Below are 23151 nucleotides of genomic sequence, written 5' to 3' on the forward strand. Positions count from 1 at the left end.
CCAACGGCTTAACACTAGCCACAAAACTTGGTAACTAGGATGCTTGAACCTCAGTGGCAGGTTTTCGTGTAGTATGGTTAATTCACATGGTAATTTTTGTAAGGCTACAAGGACAAAAGCTTAGAAAAGGAGGCAAAGAAGAATTAAGGGCACTGCAAGCAATGAACGTGTGAAAGATCTTCCTTCACTGAAGACAAAATGAGGAGGATGGTTGAAACATAAAAAAAATCATTAGTAATAACTCTGAGCTTTCATTGTTTCCTTGAAGTACTAAAAATAGAACAGTACTGATGAACTGCATTTCTTTTTAGTCATCCAGAAGAACAAAATGCATAAGATCTGGTTGACTTCAATGGTAAAACCCTTAGAAAAAGAAAAAGAAGATGAACTTTCTGTGTTCTATTCTTAGGCCTTGCAAGTAAAGTAACATTTTCAGCAACCATTGCTGCCATCTCTTTGCCAAAACATGAGCACAGATTACCTTAAAAAGCTGTCCTTCAAAAGATGAGTACAGCAGTGATGGTATGCTGAGCACAGCTCAGAAAGGATTCAGAGCACATCCCAGGAACTGTGAGTAAATGCTTAGCTCAAGGTGACACTTAGTCTAAGCCCAACTCTTGAAGATCTCAAGAAGCTGTTCAAACATAGATCTGCTCTAAACAGATCTATGTTTGTAGACTAGCTGTAGACTAGCTAGGAAATTACAAAGGTATGAAAGGCGACAAGTATTTTATTTACACAAATACTGTCTGCCTGGCAGTCCAGCATCAGATAAGATTTTCAGTCATCTAGAAGAAGAACACTGACCTGGAGGAAGCAAGCAATACACCACTAAGAATGGACAGGTCAACCATGTCCACCCACTAAGAGATTCCATCTCTTTCTGTATAACTTATCTAAATCTCACAAACAGATCAACATTTTCTAAATGGACACTTGCTGAAGAACTGTTCAAAACATGTTCATCAAAGCAGAATATTAAGGAGCATCTTCATTTTCCAGCAATGCTTTGCAAAGCCTTTGGAAAAGAAAAAACAAAATCCAACCAACCAAACCAAACAAAATAAAAACTCCGCAAAAACAAGAGGTAACTTGATCAAGACTTGGTTGAGTCAGTGTGTGGGTTGACCACACAAATGTGATGAACTCTGCTTTAACTTGCACTGTTCAGCAGTAGAGTAAGTCTTCCTGGTGCAGAACAGGGTAAGAAACACTGGAATGAGTGTCTCCATTTGGTATAGCTTTTGTCCTGACCTTGGGCTGACTGGTTTTGTCCCACCCTTCTACCTTTTAAGACCAGAAACACCACCTTGCAGAATCTGCTCTTGAAGGAGTGACTCTTCGTGTCTGACTTGGCACAACAAGGCATCCAGTCCATCAAGTTGGCAGTTGACTATAAGACACCTTATTTGCACAGTTCCCCATGGAACACCCTAAATGAGATAGTCGGGTGGCAAGTTGCATTGAGTAATTCATGCCGGCACCAAGAAAGACAAGAGCTCAGCTGTCTTCCTTTGACCCTCACGCCTGCGAGGCCTCAGTGGGGCCTTCCCTACACCGCAAACACTTGTCAGATGCAAGTCTGGCGCTTGCGGTCGGCAACGATCGGTGGGGACACCTGATCTAGTAAATGTGTGTGTTTGGTGGCCCTGCCAGGCAGGGGGGTTGGAACTACATGATCCTTGAGGTCCTTTCCAACCCGGGTCATTCTGTGATTCTGTGTGTGATTCTGTGTGACCGGCCGTTCCCCTCGCCCATTTCCCTTCTACATTCGCCACGTCCTTGGTTCAGACAGACCTTCTGCCAACTGGCGTCGGGTTGGAAAACCCACGGGGACACTCGCCACGGGCTGGGCCCAGAGGGCGGCGGGGGTCGGAGCGGGGCGGGTGCGGGAGGGCGACTCGGAACTCCGCGCTCGTCCCGCAGCTTCGGGCAGCGGCTGCTCCGAGCCCCCCGACCGCCCGCGGACCCTGCCGGGCGGACAATGGGAGATCAAAGCCCGGTGGGGGGAGGAGGAGGAGGAGGAGGATGGTGGTGCTGGGGGCGGCGGTAGCCGGGGCGGAGTGGTTACGTGTGGCGCTGTCTCTGCGCTCGATTAGTGTTCCTGGGGAGGGAGCGAGCGAGCGAGCCGGCCGGGGACAAGCGGGGTGGGGGTGCGGGGCGCGCCGCCGTGTGCGCGCCCGCCCGCCCCGCGTGTGCGCGCCCGGGTGTGTGTGTGTGTGTGTGTGTGTATGTGAACGCGCGTGTGTGTGTATGTGAACGCGCGTGTGTGTGCGTGCGTGCCCGCCCGGCGGGGTGCGCGAGGGGGAGAGAGCGAGGGCGAGCGGGGAGCGAGCGAGTTGCGCAGCTGCGGTGCGCACAGCCCCGCCGCCAGCAGCAGCAGCAGCAGCAGCAGCAGCACCTCAGCGGCACGGAGCGAGCGGAGCTGCTAGCTGCGCTGGAGAGAGACGCGCAGGGAGGAGGAGGAGGAGGAGGAGGAGGAGGAGGAGGGAGAAAAAGAAGAAGAAGAAGAAGAAGAAGAAGAAGAGGAGCAGGAGGAGGACAGGAGCAGCAGCAGGAGGAGGAGGAGGAGGAGAGCGACGGAGAAGACGGGGGAGGAGGAGGGAGAAGAGGAGGCCACACGGACACCAAGTGGAACAAAGTATTTCCAAACCAGCACCCAACTCCACCTTGTGAGGCTCCCAGCATGGCTTCCGAGGAACTCTACGAGGTAACAGCCCCCGGGCGTCCGCCCTGCCCCCGGCCCCGCCGGCCACCCTGCCCCGCCCGCGGCTGCGGGGGGACGCGGTGCTCCGATCTCCCCCGTCCGCCGGGCCCCGACCGCCGCCGGCCCCCCGCCCCGCTCCCCTCCCCGGTTCCGCCGGGGGAGGACGGAAATGTGAGCGAACGGAGAAGACGGCGAAGTGCTGCCCGTGGCCTGCGCTCCCCCCCCCCCCCCCCCTTCCCCGCGGCACGCAGCCGCCCGCACGGCACTTCGGCCCGGCGGCAGCGGGGAGGGAGCGCCCTGACAGCCCCCCGGGCAGCCCGCTGTGCCGCTCCGAGTTCTCGCCGGGCGTCGGGCGGAGGGGGGGGCTCGGCCCCGATCCGTGTCCGTCCCGGAGTCCCGTGCCACCATCGTGCGCCGCCGCCGGGCGAAACGCCGCGATGAGAACTCGGGGCGGTGCGAGGAGGAGCGGGGCTCCGCACACCATCCCCCGCCCGCCGGCGTTGGGGGGCACGGGAGGGTGAGACTTCGAATTTCCTGTCCCGAGAGTGTGTCAATTTCACATCCTTGCCCTTAATTGAAAAGCATGATGGTCCTCTTGGATTTAACTTCCTTGTTTTTATTTTTGCAAGAAGTCATCCCTGGGAGCGAGATGAGGTTGTCGTTTTCTTGTCTTTCGGTTGAATAAATAGTCTTCCACCGAACAAGAATGCTTTTATCTGGTGGGTAATAGGCATCTCGGCAGTGCTCTATAAAAAATATTTATATCCATGGGCTGGAATGCTAAGGTCAAAGCAGCCGGCTGGCCTTCAGGACGCTTGACAGAAGGCGATAGCTTCCCGTGCTGGTGGTGTCTCCCACTGGTGGGATTGCATCCCTGTGTTGAGGTGGAAGGCTCCCCTTTAGAGATCGTGTTCTATGTGAGTCGAGTGCTGAGTGGAGGTGCTGAACTGCTGGACGGGAAGACTGGAGGCCTATGTTCCCAAGGCAGATAGATCGTGGCTAATTGCTTTGGCAAGTTTCCCCACCCTCGTTGCATGGCTTAAGCCGGTCTTGAAGGGATGATCTCTGGAAGTAGGTGAGAAATTTAGAGACTGCTCTCCATAGAGGAAAATTGCCCCGGCTTTGCTTTGACTTCAGGAAAAGTTCTGTCAGGCTCGAAGAGTTGGGCCTTTAGACCGTGTTGTGGCCAGTACTTGAACATTATATCTTTCTGGATTTGTTCAATGACTGACAATGGGTTGTCAGTTTTGATTGGCGTAAGAATGACCAGAAAAACTGTTTGTTGGACATCGGGCTGAAGTTAACTGTGACCGCTGCTTATTCTTTTGCTTGGTTGACTTGTGTTGGAAGTGTTGGCTTGTCTGAAAGGTTCTGGTAGGCCATTGACCGTGGTCATTCTTGCTAGGCAGGCAAGGTGCTCAGTTCCTTGGGCAAAAGCCTGTATTTCAGAACACCTGAGGTGATAAACTGCTCCGTTTAATTTTAAAATCACTCACATTGTTTCACCATGTAAGTGCAAACTTTATTGGAGGCGCTAAAATTATTGATGCTTTTGGACTTGTGGGTGGTCAAGCTGTCTCTTTTGCAATCTCTTTTCTAAACTGCTGATCATTTTTGACCAATTTTATGCTGTAATGCAATTTACGGAAATCACGGGTGATTGAAATGTAGTGAATACTAACTTGGGAAGTACACAACTACAAGTTGACCTGAAATGATGAACATTATGTAACTTAAACCTTCTGTGAACTACCACGTATAAGTGACTGTTTCGTGGATATTTTCTTTGTAATTAGTGCTATGTGGTATTCTTTTAGACTGGTTATTGAAGTCCAGTGTAATTTGGTTTATCTCTTATTTTTTCTTTTGAATCTTGATAGCGTGTTTTAAACAACAACAAAAAAAGTGCTTAATCTATTTGAGATTATTAGCTAAAATATGAACTACAGCTGATAGGTGTTGTGGTTCTTCCAAAGTATAAGAGAGAAATCCTTGTGTAACAATAAAGGTGAAGGTAAGTACCTTTAAAAATAATAATAAAAATTAAAGAAAAAAGAAGTGGATTAGTTGTTTGTGGATCGATTTTTGCTTTTACTGAGAGTTTAATCTCTGGAGAGTGGGGGCCTAACTGTAGGTCAGTGATTGGGAATTGAAGGATAGAAACATGGAAGAAGTGCTCTTGCTGGCTGAAGGGGTGGCATTGTTGGGCTGACTCTACATCCTGCATGTTTGTTTCTCAGCTTTCTCAGGATTGTGGTAGTAATGACCATATATATATATATATATATATATATATATATATACACACATGATGACCGTAAATATATTTTTTTTTATTTTTTTTTTTGAGGGGGGAGATGATCTGAAGAAAATGTGAAGCTTGTAATGAAAAGCATTGAAGAGGCTGTCTTTTCTAGATGAAAAATGAAACACTCAGTAATCTTGCCAACCTCCGTGGGTGAGGCTAAGAACATAGTTCTTCTGTTTGTAAGTTTGAGTTTTCAAGTGACAACATGTTGGTGAGGTGGACAGAGTTGGAGAAACTGGTGAACAAGACAGCGAAGGGAAAATATAAGCAAAAGCGCTGTCTTCTTTTTTTGTTGGTTTATTTATTCACTTCTTTCCTTTTTCCCAACTTTTGGAGAAGTCGGCAAGCACTCGATCTACTTTCTTGTATGCTGTGACAAGTTCACTTTACTGTCTGTATCCCCACCTGTTGTGAGGTTGTTGATTGTTCTCATCGTCTTCCTTGGAATACTTAGAAGTACAATCCCCGCACCATGTAGGTGGTTCATCTGGAAAGCAGCTGTGGTTGTGCTGCCTCAGCAGTCATATCACTTGACCTTCTCTGCCAGACCCTTGCTATCACATCTGGGATTAAAGTCAGCCTGAATTGTGGTTGGCATGAAGGATTTGTTTGATGAAATGTGGAAGTGATCCCAGGAAGGTACTTCCCAGGACAGCTGTGCATCAGCCAGCATGTCAAGAGCACCAGTGGTAGTATTTAAGTGCACAGTGTTAAAGCTGTGCTGAGTTTGGCAGAATATCTTCTCAAATTCAATGATTTCTTTACTAACTGCAGAAGAAATGTACTAAAATTCTTTGCCTGATGGAGATTATGGCTTACCATCTTTGCTCTAGATGTACGTACAGGGTGTATGGGTATATGGTTCACTGGATTGATCCATTTGAGTGACTGTAGTTAGACCTGAGTTGCAATTGCTGTTTGGATGAAAACATTCCTTTTGGGCTTTACCAGGAAGCAAGCAAAGCTGTTTGTGTAAACTTGGCAAGTGCATATGTGCATTGGTGTTTTCTTCAGTATATGTTTTACCTCAACATTGCCCACAAACCTAGCATTTTCAGGTGACTTCATCAATATCCATTAAAATATCAAAGCTGAACATATTTAAGTCCTGTAGTCCTACTGCGATTATTTTTATATTTTAGAGAATGGGTGGACTTTTTGATTTCTGTTTTTTCTTTTAATTTTCAAGTGTCTTGCTAAATGCATCTGCATTTTGTCACCCCAACGTCTTGTGTTCTCAAGGTGACGCTTCCCTTCAGGTGATGATTTGGTATTTTTGTTTTTATTTTTAGAGCTAAAGCCTTCAACATTAAATTCTACAGAGACAGTGAAATTACAAACTGAAACCCATCTCTGGTGCACCTGACTGAAGTCCTATAGCCTTGCATTAGTGTGTAGGTCAAATCTGACCACCAAATAATATCGTGTTCTATGCACTAACGTATGCAACAGCGGTCACAAGTGAAAAATAAAACAGCTTCTGATACCGTGGGCTGTTCTTCAGCTTCTGTGCTAATTTCTGAAATGGCAGAATATAGAAAACTGAAGGAGAAATGCTGTCACTTAGTTGAAAATTGGTTCCTGCATAGAAATTATCAATTTAAAAGTAAAGTTTGTATCAGAGCTCTAGTTACACTGTAGCCACGTTTTGTGAGCTTCTGCTGGACAGTTAAAGCATTTGTTCTGTGTAAGTTGACAGAAAGGTTGAATCTCCCATTGTCTACAGTCTGTAACTCGTAATTTTTTTGTGGGTACTTGATGAAAAACTGATATTAACACAAAATTGATCGTGCAGTTTTGGGCTGTAGCAATTGTTTTCCCATTAAAACGGGTTGGTTTTATTCAACCTGTTTTGCAGGAAGTTTGAAGTATCTTGGGACCAATCTTCTGCTTCTTATTCCTTTTGTGCCAATTCCTAAGATGTTGGCTGAACATCAGTGACATTTCTTCATAAAGGGGATCTTACAGTTGGTGCTTCGTGGTGACTGAATTGGTTGGGTTTTGTTTTGACAAAACATTGTGTGTATGTTATTGCTTGTTCCAGAGTGGGTGAAGGAGACATTTGCTTGACTAAGCAAGTGCAAAGTGCTACACTTGGAACAATCCTAGATATGAGTATGAACCTCATGAAGAACTCCTTGAGAGGGGCCCTGCAGAGAAGGACTTGGGGTCCTTGAGGATGGGAAGCTGGAAGTGAGCCAGCATTGTGCTTGCAGCCCATAAGGACAACAGTATCTTGGGCTGCATCAAAAGAGGGGTTGCCAACAGGGAAAGGGTGGGGATTGTCCCTCTCTACTCTGCCTTTGTGAGGTCCCAGCTGGAGAACTGGATGAAGGTTTGGGGCCACTAGCTCAGGAAGGATGTGGAGTTGTTGGGGTGGGTCCAGAGGAGAGCCCTGAAGATGATCAAAGGGCTGGAGCACCTCTCCTATGAGCACAGGCTGAGAGAGCTGCACCAGAAAAGGATCCCGGGAGACCTCATTGTGGCCTTATAGTATATATGGGGGGCTTATGAGAAAGACTGAAAGACTTTTCCAAGAGAAGGGGCAATGGTTTTAAACCTGAGGATGGTAGATTTAGATTGAGTATAAGGAAGACATTTTTTCCATTGAAGGCAGTGAGACATTGCAGAAAAGTTGCAGGGAAGCTGTGGTTGCACTATCTCTTGAAGTGTTTAAGGCCAGGTTAGGTGGGAGTTGTGTCCTTGTCAGTGCTGGGGGGGTTGGAACTAGATGACCTTGAAGGTCCCTTCCAATCAAAACCATTCTGTGACATTGAAAAAGGTTAGAAACTGTATTTCTAACTTAGAAAAGAGTTGAGGATTAGCTTCATTACCCTTTAGTCAATGTCACTCTTTTAAAATAGAGAGCTAATGCAAGAGAACCTTAAGAATGGGATCGCCACTTAACTCTTTTCCATGTCCCTTGCTACATTGTCCTTCACCACTTTAAGGTATCTCTTATCATCTGCCCCAGAGCTCTTGACAGATCCCAGGAGGCCTCAGTGCCTTCCCTTCCACTGCTGCCTTGGAAGTGCCCAAGCCCCAACTCCTTCAGTATGTCATGCCCTCTGCTGTGCTGCTGGCTTGGCAGGACTGTAGTAGCTGTTTCTGTATTCCAAGAACTCCAAGGAGTTAAATTCTGCCTGTGACCTGTGTAGGACTGAAAATGATTCACAGAAAATGAGTGTTTTTTGTTTTTTGTTTTGTTTTTTGTTTTGTTTTTTGTTTGTTTGTTTGTTTTGTTAATGTATGAGACTGTACATGTATGTACGTCTAGTATGCATGTACATTATGAAAACAGATTTTATTTCTTCATGTTTTGGTTTAATCAAAGGTGTTGATGAATGTGGTACCGGTTACACTTAAGAGTTACAAAACGATTAATTCTAGCTTACAAGTCTATAATGTCATAGAAGCTTGCTACTGGTGTGCCTACACTCAGTACCTCTCAAATGAGGAAAAATTATTGGACTTAAAGAACTTAACGAGACACATCACAGCCTCTTGTTCTTCAGGAAGCCTGGCATAGCTGGAACAGCATCAGTGATGCAGTATTTCCCTTTTGACTTCTCAGTAGGTACAGCTTATTTATTCCTGACCACTGCAGCATGCTCTGACCTGTGCCAAGCCATGGGAAAAACAAGATACTGACAGTTATGTTGTCATTTCTATCAGAAGTATTCCTTTCTTGCAAAGATTGTATTTGATACAAAGCTTTGACAACCAGAATGACTTCTTAAATATGTGATAGCTGGATGTGCAGATCCGTTAGATATAACTGATAGGCAGATCTATAATGCCACTCATAATGCACCATAATGAACTCCCAATCTGGTGTCCCTGGATGATGTATTATTTTTGGTTATCTGATGGAAGTACAAGATACTGTACTTGTAAAGTGAAAAAGAGCGCATAAGTCCCATTAAACTCTGTGCTTTTGAGGTTTGGGATGGCTGGATGACGTGATAACATTACACATCAATAACTGCAGAATTGTTGGGGATTTTTTTGTTTATCTTTGAGTAAAATGACTTTAAATGATTTTAGCTACTTTGCTAGCACTGAAATGCATAATTAAGCAACTATTTACTAAATATCTATTTACTATATATATTATTTTTTTTTAAATAATGAAACAAAATAATTACACTAAGCTTAATATGACTCCTCAGTGAGGCTTCACAGTTTATAATCACATCACACAAAATAAATAAGTACAGCTCTGATCAAATCTTGATCTTGACCATGTTTTGTCTGATGATGTGTTTGTTTCTCTCTCCTTTTCTTCTTTTTTTTTATTAGCAGGGAAAGATAAATGTATGTTTTAAGTGGCCTAACCACATCTATAGTCGCGCCTCTCCAAACTCTTCTGCCACCATAGTTTCTGAATGTTTCACAGCTTCTCAGTAATTTAAGTCTTATGTTTGGTTTTTAATCTCAGAAAAAGTTTGGATGTATGTTTCACAGATATATGTGCAGGGGAACACTGAGGTATTTTTTGACTTGTTGAAATGAATATAACTCAACTGTAAAATTCTTCCCCGATATTGGTGTGATGGATGTTTTATTTAGTAGATATTTAAAAGCCTATGGTTTTTGAAGTTCTTTCCATAAAACACAGTTATTACATGAAGCATCATCTGTATGTTGATTGCACTTGAATGAAGATATACTACAGGTTCAAAATGATTCCAAATAATTTCAGGAAAATTATCTGCACTATAGTCTGACTGGTTGCTGCCTCAGAGTTGCTAGTTCTGTTCGATTTTAGCACCTGACTTTCCTCAGCTGTACATATAAAATACAGCTTGTGCCAGCACAGTATGACTCTTCGGTCATATTTTACTGGCTAGGTCATGTACAAGGTTAAAACTAACAGACCTGGAACTGTGTCTTGAAGAAATAATGAGAATGTAAGACTATACACATCATCACAACAGATTTGCCCAGTTCAGCATCCTGATGCCTATCACTGGTCAGTAATTTCTAACAGTAGAAGGGAAAAATGGGAAATGTGGCACAGTGGTAATCATTGGGAGCTTTTGTGGTTGGTTTTGTTGGGGCCAAGAGAGATTTCAGCCACGGTTCTTAGAACTTGGACAGTGTAACCCATGGTCTCCAGGTGTCTGAAAACATGTTGATACCCTGCACACCCTTTCAAGGGCTGCTGCAGACTCCAGCGAGGGTAGACACCCCTGAGGGAAGATCATTGCTTTGCGCATTCATTATTTCTGATGGTGTGAGTAGGACATGGGATAAGCAGGAGTACAGTATGGTTGCCAGATCTCTCACCTTCTGCGTCAAGCTAAACATCTGTCCTCTTCCTTCAGACTTCATTTCTAAATGCACTTCAGATGTTGTTCAACTGGTAGAGTTTCAGCACAAGCCTTATCTGAGTCATAACCACTAAAAAATTGCTGTTTAGTAAGCAAAGTAGTAACTTGAACCTAGGGTTTCCAGAAGAGGTTATCATCACATGGTCAGGCAAAACAGAAATACAGACCCTGGATAAAATCTAAAATCTTCATCAGCCTTGTATATTCTAGATACATGGAAAGACCTTCATGAAGACTTGATGATATGCATAAGGTCTGTATACCAAAAAAAGGTCTAGATAACTGCTTTGTATGAACGAACTCCTAGTTTAGAAAAGTTAGAGGAGTATTGTCATAGATAGAAACAAATTGTCATAACAAATTTCAGGAATTAATTCTATTATTTGTAATGAATAGTATTTTGTAAGTGTAAACATAAAAGATTTACTGGAGTGTAATCATTCTTAAATTTGGAAGATTTGCGGAAAACTTCCAAAAGAAGAAAAATCCAATTTTATTTAATTATTTTAGATATGTAGGTGTTTTGCCATACAGTAACTATTTGGTAGCCCTTAGATGGCTTTTCATGGTTACAGGGTTGAGGTATGCTTGTTTGGGTCACAGATAAGGAACAGATGCGATCTTTGATTAAAAGGACTTTCAAAGAATTAAGAAACACAAGGACAGTAAAAGCAACAATGTTTTTATCAGACTGAGAATCTTGAGCTTTGGTTCTTAGTGTGCTTTCCTGTGGAGTTTGACCATAAACATATTTATTTTGAACAAATGTACTTAAAGCACACTACGGTCAATTGAGTGAGCATTTCTAGACAGATGATTTCTAATGCTTTCTGAAGAATCATAGAATCATAGAATTACTCAGGTTGGAAAAGACCTCAAAGATCATCAAGTCCAACCTCAGCCTAACCATAGTACCCTAACTCTAACAACCCTCTGCTAAATCATGTCTCTGAGCACCCCTCATGGTAGATCCTCTTCCCGTGGAAGACTGGACTTCCATAGAAACAACTGCCTACTGTCTTTTACAGCTGAAGAAATAACTATGGTGTCCTAACACTCACGAGGGCAATGGAAGTTTTAAATTAGTGAAGTTTTAGAGGAGTCAATCAATTTTCACTTGTGATATAGTAAGGTCAGAATATTCAAAGTTAAAATTTAAACTCATTGTACACCAAGCTGTTTATACTGTACGTACATATCCAGAAGAGGTTAAAGCCCAGCTTACAAAATCCTTTTCAGATTTTCTTATTTTTGTTGTGTCGTTCATGTGCTTAGTACTTCCTGGTTTTGTTTCATTATACAGAAAGTTATGTATTGAGAGGTGGATATGAGGACTCTTGTATATTATCTATTTTATTTTAATTCAAAAGAAACATACATGAGCTAAAGTAATAAAGAAGTCAAGTACTAGTTTAATGGAGCGTAACCTTTGGGAGGTATAATTTCCAGAGAAATACTGGATGTATTTTTACCCAGATCATCAAGAGACCACAGAACTGTAGGGATTTGAAAGAACCTGTAGAGGCGTTCAAGTCCAGCCTCCTGCTATGGCCAGTAGCAGCTTACAGTAGGTTGCATAGGAAAGTGTCCAGGCGGGTCTTTAATATCTTTAGAGAAGGAGACTCCACAGCCTTTCTGGGCAGGCTTTTCCAGTGCTCCATCACTCACACAGTAAATGTGTTCTTCCTTAAGTTAGTATGGAACTTCCTGCATTCTAGTTTCTGCCAGTTTCCCCGTGTTCTATCACTGCGTGCCACCAAAAAGGGTCTGCCCTCAACAATTTGACTCCTTCACTTTAGAAAGAGTCTTCTCCAGGCTGAACAGCCCCAGGTCTCTCAGCCTTTCCTCATACAAGAGATGCTTCAGGCCCCTTATCATCTTTGTGGCCCTCTTCTGGACTTGAGGTCTAGGTCTTGCTGAATGACGACACAGCCTTCTGGTGTGTTAGCCACTCCTCCCAGCTTTGTATCATCAAACTTGCTGAGGCTGCACTCTATCCCTTCATCCAGGTCATCGATGAAAGTGTTAAATAAGACCAGACCCTGTACCAACATCTGGAGAACTCTAGCTACAGGGCACCAGCTAAACTCTACATTGCTGATCACAATTCCCTGAGCTCCACCAGACAGACAGTTCTTAAGCTATATCACTGTCTGCTCATCTATTGCACTCTTGCTAAGGTTCATTACAAGGATGTTCTGAGAGACTGTGAAATGCCTTGCCGAAGTTATGGAGACAACATCCATTGCTCTCCCTACATTTATCCAGCTGGTGATGACATCGTTTCAGGCTACCAAATTGGTCAAGCATAATTTCCCCTTGGTGAACCTATGCTGTCTACTCCTGATCAACTTCTTTTCTTCCACTTGCTTGGAGATGACATCCAGAACAAGTTGCTCCATTGCCTTCCCATGGACAGCAGCGAGGCTGACAGTTGCTCGGTTCCTCTTTGGCCTTTTTGAAGACTGGGGTGACATTGGCTATCCTCCAGTCTTCAGGCAGCTCTCTGTTTTCCATGACCTTTCAAAGACGATAGAGAGTGGTTCAGCAACCACCTCTGTCAGCTCCATCAGCATGCTTGGTTGAAATTCATCAGGATCCATGGATTTATGTGCATTGATTTTGTATAAACAATATGTGGTCAGCTTCTTCTCAACTAAGGGGAAGCCAATCTTCCTCCAGTTTCTAATTTTCCTCTGGGATCTGGGATTTCCTAGCGGCAGTCTTGGCAGTAAAGACTAAGGCAAAGAAAGCATTCAGCATTTCCACTTTCTCTGTAGCCCCTGTTACCAGGGCACCCACATGGTAATGATCAATAACAACAAATAATTTTTCCCAGGTGCTGATGGCAAATGAAATACCTTCGTGTTTTGAAAGTTCCATAAACACTTCAGATCCTATTTAATTCTTGTTGCAGGCATCTCGTATCAGGGTAGCTGCTTAACTGATTTGTTTTTTTTTCCTCTCCACCACATTATACTCATCAAATCCCCTGAAATTTGTGCTGATTTATTTAAACTGCTCAGCACTAAAATATTACCTTCTGAATTAGAAATAAATTGTTTTGTCTGAGGATACTTCTTTGAGATGTGGCATTGTAAAAATGTTAAATCACAGATGACAGCATACCCATCTTAATTGTATGCAAACAGTGCCATGCTTCTCTACGTTCTTATCAGTGAAGGCTAAATAGCAGGGTTGATTGTATTTTATTGGATTATTATTATTCTTTTAAGCTTATCAAGGTACATCTTGTTTTTAAAACCATCTATTTATAAGTATCAGTGTCAATTGTAAGTTAAATTTTGCTTGTTCAGCATTTCACCTGTTTCAAGGCATGTTGAATGAGATGATGTTTTAGAAGGTCTCTCTGCTGGTATTAGTGACAAAACATGGATTCTGTGAGAGAACAGGATTACAGTAGGACGTTATATTGTTTCTGTTCCCTTGAATATTCCAGCTTGATCCATGTGCAGTAATAGTTGAAACATTTTTACTGCTGCTCATTTATACCTATTCCTATGTTATCTGCCTCTGATCACTCAGATGAAATTACTTATGTTCCTGTTTTCATACCTTCAGATACTGAAAAGCGATGAACGATGGACAATTGTTGGTTAAATTACAGTTAAATCAGTGTGAGATACAATTTATCTTCAACATAACTGAGGACTTTTTATTTATACTTTACTGGCATTGGTCTCTAAAATGTGAAGTTTCTGTCTTTATTACTGTCTGCTGTTTGAACACATTCAATATTAATTGAATTATTCAACATTAAAGTCATTATTCAAGTAATTACAACCAAGTTTATTCTAAAGGAATGTTATCAACTGTACTCGAACATATATATCTCTAATCAAAGCTATTAAATGTAACAAAACAAAGTCATCGAATGCATACAAAATAATTTCCTCCATTATGACATTATTATTGGCAAGTAAAAAAATGTTTTTTGGCTTATTTGTTTGTTCTTGATGGGCATTTTTATAAATAGTGGGGATTCATTACTTGAATTATTCTAACGTGTGTATAAGTCTGTGTGTCTTTGCATTTCCATTAGTAAAATAATGCTTTATATGGCTCTAATTTTATTTTTCTTCTTCATTCATGTTTTAAGAAGCTTGGATTAAGATGTGAATAGTGTTGATTAAAGTTAGGGAAGAGATTTTAGATGTTTATATGCTAAATCAAGCCTTAAAGTATACAGAGACGTAACATTTACGGTAAGTGGAAGAAGAAAGTCATGGCTGGACTGTGGAACCATGTGATAACTTTTATATTCAGCTTTTTACTAAGCAAACGCTCTCTATCCATTAACTTGTCCCTTTTGTCAAATGTTTGAGCTCTGCCTTCCCGGCCTCTTCTGAATGGATGTTTCAGTCAAACCGCAACATCTAGCTTCTTCCATCTGACTTATTCAGGAAAGTACAATTTCAGAGTGGAATCGGTTCTCTACTGATTGTATAGTAAGGACGATTTTTATTTTTCTGAGCAAGAAACTGGAACTTTGTTATGGAGTGAAAGAAAGACATATTCTGCTACAACTGCCGTATCATTTGTAGAAGCTGGCAAATGGGTAGGCAGGGGCTGTAAGGGGGAAATGTTGGATCTCATCATTAGGATACCTGAATGCTGCATTGAAAAATGTAATTCTTTCTTTCCCTCTGTCACAGTTAATGTACCACTGAGCAAATCAGTCAGCCTGAGTATTTCAGAGGTGATTGCTAATTGTTCATCTCATGCTTGAGCCAAAATGCGAGCAGCATAAAGGTGTCTGTTTGTTTTTTGTTTTCCTAAAGTAAATATGGTCAGAACATCTTAGAATAAATTAATCTAATTGAATCTTATAGAGAGAAGCTACACTAGAAGTACAAGTCACAAGCAAATCTCTCTCCCTTATATGCTTTATTTCTTTATTTACATGGGGCTAGCTGGAGAGGTATTCAGCTTGCATGCAATATCATCTTTGACATTCTCTGTCAAGTGACAAGAGTCATCCGGCCATTCAGACCTTACAAATACATTTCTCTAGAAGGTCATCAGAATAGAAACTTTGCCTCCTTTCTCTACAGAGAGGTATGGAAAGGCTAGTCCAGTTCATTTAGTCAATTCTGACAAATATGCTTAAGTTGCTACACTCTAAGCACTGACCTTTTCTCCCCCTACAGTCTTCTGAGCCTACTGCAGGATAGTACTCAACTTCTTCATTACAGGCCTTCCCTTGGGGCTGTAAACTGTGTTAGTAGGTGAATGTTGTTAAGGGATTGTGCCACTGAAGCTGGGTTTAGGCACAGCAATAAGCTGTTGTGGTGTAAAGCAAAGTGTTTTTATTTTAGTGACAGTTAACTGAGTGGTAGATCAAGTTGTGTTTTTAAACCATAATTTTACTTCATGCTTTTTTACCTTAAGTCTCTGAAGGACTTTGGGTGGCAGCACATTATAATCAACTTCAGCAGCTCCTTCCTCAGACACCTCATCTATTTCTTCCATTGAACCGCAATGGAAGCTTGGCCATTTGTTAGAAGGGTTGAAAAATTAACCTGGTGCAATTAAACAACAAAAGAACTTATCTCCCAAAGTGTTAATTTGGTTGGAACTGTTCCTCTATGTGTTTCAGTGAGTAGCTGTAGATATCTGCTGGTATGACAAAACATGTGTCCAAGGTTGCTAGATATGTACAACCAAGTACTGTACACAGAACAGCCTCAGTGAAAGCATCCAGAGAATGAGGGAGGAAATCTTGACGACATTTGTGTTGGTTGTTGCCTATGCCACGGGGTCAAAGGGAGATAGGAGAAGGAACCGGGTAGATATTGGGGTTGGTTGCAGCAGTGACCTTGATCAGTTAAAAAGCATCTGTCAAATAGTGTACTGCATTTTAAGCTCAGCTAATTCTGTGGGCTGCCTTGTGGTGTGGCCACAGGGCTTCTGTGTCTTGTGCTGGCTCTGGGACAGGGTCCACATCCTTTGGGGGCACTAGGAGGGCCAGAAGCTGCAGGCAGGGGTAGAGCAGGTAGTGGGACAAAGAAACTGTGCTAGGTCATCATGTCAGAGCTGAGGACTAACCTGTTCTGCACCATGTAGTTTTGGGCTGCTTACTCTTCTGTTCTGATACAACATGGTAAACTCCTGCTTGCAACAGTTTGGGATTACAGTTAATCCACAGTCATATAATAGAATCACAGAATGGCTTGGGTTCAAAGAGACCTTAAAGCCCATCCAACGCCAACCCTGTGACCTGGGCAGGGCTGGCACCACCAGCTCAGTTGCCCAGGGCCCATCCAGCCTGGCCTTGATCCTCCAGGGATGGGGCATCACAGCTTCTCTGGGCAGCTGTGCTACTGCCTCACTGCTCTTTACAAAGAATTTACTCACAACATCTCACCTAAATCTTCCTTCTTTTAATTTAAAGCCATTCACCCTTCTCTTATCACTGTCAGACCATGTAAGAAGTTGATTTCCCTCCTGCTTATAAGCTTCCTTTAATTATTGGAAGGCTGCTCTCAGTCTTGCACAGGTTCTACTTACTAACATTTTCCTAAATTTTACACTAAATGCAGCAGTTAGAAAGTGTGATGAATTTTTTCATTACTTTTTAGTGCCCAACACAAGTGATAAAACTCTTGCAGCCATGCAAGGCTGTTTTTTTGTTTGTTTTTTGCCTGTCCACTTGGATCATATTATAATTTCACTGAGATGCAAAATTATTGTTGTGCAAACCCATACTAAGACTGTTGGAGGCATAAAAATGAAATTCAGAGTATAATTTAATTTTTTAAGTTAAGTTTTATTTTAGTTATATACTAAATGGGCAGCGGGCTGGAACTTGGATAGGACAGCATGTCTCTTAGTAGTTGAGCTCACTTTATGCTTTATTTCTTTGAAAGTGCTGCGATTAATAAATATTATATTTAGTCTCTCCATTGGAATTAAGGTTCAAAGTATGGGGACCATCAATAGCTTTTGAGTAGGAAAACTTGTGCTTTCATGACTTTTGGTTTCAGTTTCACAGGCAGGAGCAAATTATTTTCACGTTAAATGTGAAGGTGGGAAAACTGATAAGGAAAGTAAGCCATGTTGCTCTTCAGTTCATTTCAACATGTAAATAAGAGCTGGTAGGAAAGAATAGCAGTTAATATTAAAGACTATAATGCTAGTGCTTTACAATTAAAGGTGTTCATAACAGAGTGAGAATTTATAAAGCAACCAAGTAGATTAAGTGCCCCCAGTCCAGTGTTCTCAGTTCTGTGTGTGGTTAAGCCCATATTTTGTTCATATTAAGCAAAAATATTCTGCCATTTACTTAAGTGTAGCTCATAATTAATTAAGAAATGTAATTTTAGGTTGAACATGATGATAAGAAGCCTAGGCTATGTATTCAGTGTTGTAAAGACAATTTTATTTATTTAAAAATTTGTATGTACTTATTAAAATGTAGTCTACATTTGTATGCAATTTCAAAACATCATAAAATAAATTGATTAAAATATTATTTTAGAGGCATAGCACTCAAAAATTAGGATTGGATGAATGTATATTCAGATGACTCACTGTTTTAACAGGTGCACATAGCAATGAGTTTAAAACCTATACTTGTGTTTTAAATCAGAACAATTTAATGACATTGCCAACCACTGGCATTGATTCTTCGCTTAAATAATATATACATATATATCATTAAATAAATAATTTGAAAGCACAGAACAAGATTACACTCAGAAAAAACTATATTCTCTTGATCACCATCTGGAAACTCAATCCAATATATTCAAACTGGTTTACTTGCCAACAAAGTATTAAAAAAAAATACACCCAAACACTTCAGACTACTTATGTGAAAATGACCAAGTCAAACAGACTTCCACTGTGCCAGTTTTTATTGAGTGCCACGCTTCATTAAGAGTAGGATCAAATTATAAAATCAGGCCTTTCTCATTGCCCTTCCCACCTTTTCTTTTATGGTTCCATTCTGGCATTACTGTAGGAGCCAGTCTTGCCTAGGCACTTGTTCTTTTATATATGTACGTTTTCACTGAATTCTGTGTCTAATTCTTTGCAAGGTAATGACAAATAAACAAGTTGGATTCTTAGGAATAGAAAATCGCCCCTGAAATTTCTCAAAGTTCTTAACATTATTTTAATAGACATAAGGGTCGGTATTCCTAAGGTTCATAACATCCGGTGCTACTTTTTTTTTTTAATGTATTATTTTGGGCAAGGCTTGGAAGACATCACTGATTCTTTTGTTTTTTCTCTTTAATTTCTCCAAAATATAATCTGAATCAAATTTATCCTAAAAAGGACCGTGGACATGAGAAAGGATCCTGGATTTTTTCTTACTGTATAATAGCTCTTTCATATTTTAGTATTTGTGAAATATGTTAGGGTGATTTGTGCTGTTGTATTCCTGCAGTAATATCAGGAATGTATATGCATATATATATATATGTACTGTTTTATGGGAGATACTAAGTGTGGAAAATTATATTGGAGTTGCTGTTTGCTTAAAAATAACTGATGATACAGAAATCAAGGAATCTTTATTGGGCAAATACTCTGGCTAGATGAGTAACCTGCTCTAAGATTTTCATTTGGAACACTTATTTCAAGGGGAATCTTTCTTTAAGTGTCTGAATGCAGAGAAAATACACATTGCTGTTTCAGCGTGATTATAGTGGGTGGTCATGAACAAAACTTTCCTAGACTTCATAATGTCTTCAGGTCTTTTGTCATGCTTGTGGAAAGGCTGGGATGAGAGCTTGTTAGCAGAAAATGGAAGACTGCAGAGTTGGTGCTTGCCCAGTTGTTCATGCTGAATACAACTTGTCTGTATTTATGTCTTCATGTTGAGGCTGAAAGGTTAACAAAGATATTCACATAGATATAATAAGCTTTTGTAAGGCACTTGATGTAGAACTGCACGGTATTCTGATTTTCAAAATCTAGCCCTTTGCTAAGTCAACATGGCCAATATTAAATAGAACCACAGAATTACCAAGGTTGGAAAAGACCTCCAAGATCATCTAGTCCAGCTGCCTGCCTTCCACCACTATTTCCCCCACTAAACCATGTCCCTCAGTACAGCATCTAAACGTTTCTTGAACACCTCCAGGGATGGTGATTCCACCACCTGGGCAGCCCGTTCCAGTGCCTGACTGCTCTTTTAGAGAAGCTGTTTTTCCTAAGACCCAACCTGAATCTCCCGTGGCACAACTTGAGGACATTCCCTCATGTCCAATCACTAAATAGACAGGAGAAAGTGCTGACCCCCCCCTTCCTTCAGGTAGGTCTCCTCTCAGCCTCCTCTTCTCCAAACTAAACTATCCCAATTCCCTCAGCTGCTCTCCACAATATTTGTGCTCCAGACCCTTTACCAGTTTCATTGCCTTTCTCTGGATGTGCTTCTGGGCCTTGATGCCTGTCTTGTAGTGAGGGACCCAAAACAGAGCACCGTACACAGTACTCAAACTGGTTAATGAACAGATCATAGAGCAGTAATAAATGAAGGACACTTGTGTTGGATTTTATAGAGATTTTTCACAGCCCATTGCTTTGAGGACTTAGATAATGATCAAGGGGGAAGTGGAATATAATTTCCGGTAAAATGCATACCTGCAAAAATTGGTGGATTGATAACTGTGAAGGATGGTCTCTACTTAGTTAATGGAGATCATTTTAACATATGTTAATAAAGCTAAATTTATCTGTCTAGACAGTAAGATCATACATGTAGGCTGGAGAGCAGTACTTCAGAAAGTGCTAATTCTTCACAGATAAGATGCAGTAGCTAAAATGCACTCTGTAGTTCTTTGGTATGGATATGAGGGATCTCAATTGATATGAGGTGTACTTTTCTTTTGCTGTATGTTTCTAGTGAGATAACATTAGAAAATTATGTATCCTGTTTGAGGCTAAGATACAGAAGCACCCTTGTTAAACTCAGAAAAGATTCAGAAAAATACCTAAAGGTCAACTAAAATCCTTGAAAGAAATATGTGAACAAACCGTGATGTATTTAGTAAGAGCCTAGAGTCCAGTCTACTAAGTTTACGAGGTTACTGATAGCCTGCAAGTCCATATATAGTGCCAAACATTTCAGAAAGAGCCATTACCTTTACCTTTACCGTAGTAGACAATGATGTTGCAAAATATGGCATCTGAAGGCTGATCTCAGGTATATCTCTTTTAGAAACAGAATAAATTTAAAACTGAAGGCAGTTATCTATCAGATGAATTTATTTAAGGATGTTCTGAATATTCAAGTGACAAAAGCTGTGAATCTTTGCAAAGAGATGCCTCTAGCTCAGGCAGAATAAGATGATCTGATGCAGGAATGATGGAGTGATATTGTACAGGAAGGCAAACTGCACTCTCATCACTTGGCTAAGTCTGTGAGAGTCATCTACAAAATATGGCAGAGCTGTTTCAGCATCAGAGCTGCCCTGAACTCAGCTTTAATATATGTCCATTTATTTACAAAGGGAAGGTTGAAAAAAGAAAGGAAAGGCGTGGCTGGGGTGGTGAGAAGAGGGCACAATGGTCACTTTAAATACACAAAATAAATACACAAGGAAATAAATTATGAGATTTATTAAATAAAAATATATCACAAACTAAGCAGTACGTACTTCTGCCTACCATTTTGAAGGATTTCAACATGATAATTATGTGAATTAGCAACCAGCTGGGAACAATACTCTGCTATTTGTTAAAGGAGAGGACAATGAGGTTCTTCTAGACAGGAAAGAATCTACATTGTTAACAGATGACCTGAAAGTTCAGCTCATTGAAAAGGCAAATATTTTGACCAGGAGAATAATTCTTCATGTACAACACTGTGAATAGAAGAGCTCAAGCCATAAAACTATTTTTAACCGTGTCACAGCTTTTGAGCTCAGTCTTCCATTTATTTTACAAACAATATTAAAAAAGTTAAATAGATCTTCTTCCTTGATGAATGTAGAGGTGAATATGTCACAAGTCTTTTAGATTGCTTTTTCTTTTTTTGGTGTTGTTTATTTTGTGTAATTTCTGTGTTTTCTGTAACAGTTCATGGATAAATTTTTGTCTCTTGTTTTCAGTGTCTGCCACATTCTGTTTTGTTGAATTCCAGAAGTATTATTGCATTAGAGTAACTGGGGGGCAAAACCTGGACTTATATATGGAATGGAGGATGTTATGGTCAAGGAATAAGATGCTAAGACTGTAGAAAATGCTACTTTCCTTGAGTGACAAAGTTTTCCAGAAGCTTTTTCATAAACACTTCCGTGGCTTAAAATGCAGTTTTAAAGCACTGTTTGAAGTCAAAGTGTAGCTTTTCAGCTTGTCTAGATTCTTTCAGGTACTTGATTTGAGCTTCCAGAATGTTCATCAGAAAATCTGTTGTTTGATTTCCTGAATTCAGGATGTAATATTTTTAAGATGAATTGATCTTTCTTCAATTCTGGATAGTGATTTTGCTAACTGTGATGAACTTCTAGGTTCCTTCAGTGCTTTCTAGAACTAAAATTGTGTCTGAATTGCATTTTTGCAAATTAAAATTCTTCAATTCACAAGATTTGTTTGTAACGTAATTAAGATATAATGAGTGGCAACCCTGCCCACAGCAGGAAGTTGGAGCTCAATGTTCTTTAAGGCTCCTTCCAACCCAAGCCATTCTATGACTGGACTGAAAAATATTTGAATGGATGACATACTGTTTTCAGGACCTATGATGATCATAGCTTTAGAGTTTGATGGTATATGTAACCTCAAAACTATGCATCATTTAGAAATGTATATATTTAGAAATAAACATCCAGGTAGTTCTTTGTTACAGTCTCTGACTGTTATTTTGTGATGTGTTTTTTGAGATTTTGAGTTGTTTATGTAAAGTTCTATGTGATCTATTTCGAACATTCTATAAAGTTTATGCTTAGTGTGTGTCTACGTAGGTGTGTAATGCGTCCTTTGGGAAGAAAACAAGCCTCTTACCTCTGTAATTACCATGCTCTTCCTTGTAATGTGGTTTTATTTTTTTACCCATTTTAGGAAGGCATGACCCAAATAGGAGAAACTATGAACTGCATATAGTGCAAAGCTGTGTGAATCTGATTTCTTGTCTCTGTTGCAACTCGTAAGTATAGTTGCTGTATATTTCTAAATGATGAAATTTGGGCAGGCCTGATGTTTTCCATCTTCTCTCTACCACTTCTCTGCACCCGTGTAAATGTGTGTTAAAAAAAAGAAAGTAAGCATGATATACTAAATTTTATGGCACCTATCTTATTGCTTATGAGCAGGTTAAGAACAGACCAAACTACCTTTGAATATTGTTCATGGAAGTGAACTAAGAAGTGTAACTAAGAAGTGTAGTAGAAGCATAAAAAGGTTTTTAATGTTCCTTATGTTAGTGCAAGTTTTGGTAGCTCATCATCTTTTTGAATACATATAGTTCGATGGTTTTGGAAATATTATTTGATTGATATTCTAAACAAAATGAAGTGATACAATGTAATAGAAACAATACCAAGTCTGCTCTGTAATACAGTCAACTTGCGATGTTTATGTTGCCACAGAAAACAAACAAACAAACAAAACCCATTTCAAATTCAGTTCCCACCAAATTTTTAGATGGTTATTTTTTTTGTGTGACAAATAATGTACATGTAAACAAACCCTATTTAGGTTAGTCCCTTGTTCGTGTGTGGTTGAAAAATCTGATAAAACTCTTGCACCCTTGGAAGTAGGAGCTCTCTGGGGCAAAGGCTGCGTCTGAGCATCTGTTCTTTTCTTTAGAGAATTTATACCACATTGTA

The 23151-nt window shown here is 40.7% G+C and overlaps 1 protein-coding gene across 6 annotated transcripts in view; it reads left to right on the forward strand.

Annotated features, from left to right (window-relative positions):
- The first annotated feature begins 2513 nt into the window (after positions 1-2513).
- The window catches only part of CDYL (chromodomain Y like), a 99828-nt gene continuing 79190 nt past the window's right edge, over positions 2514-23151 (forward strand). For 3 of the 6 annotated variants that reach the window (XM_015854619.1, XM_015854621.1, XM_015854622.1), the window contains exons 1-2: positions 2514-2710; positions 22385-22469. Coding sequence is in view for 1 of the 6 variants with exons in the window: in XM_015854618.1 (XP_015710104.1) it covers positions 2687-2710 (24 nt within the window). In the remaining 5 variants the exon portion in view is untranslated. The remainder of the gene's footprint in view (positions 2711-22384; positions 22470-23151) is intronic. The other 3 variants (XM_015854620.1, XM_015854623.1, XM_015854618.1) reach the window with 1 other exon arrangement.

The sequence above is a fragment of the Coturnix japonica genome, chromosome 2 (assembly GCF_001577835.2).
Source record: "Coturnix japonica isolate 7356 chromosome 2, Coturnix japonica 2.1, whole genome shotgun sequence".
Classification (NCBI taxonomy): domain Eukaryota; kingdom Metazoa; phylum Chordata; class Aves; order Galliformes; family Phasianidae; genus Coturnix; species Coturnix japonica.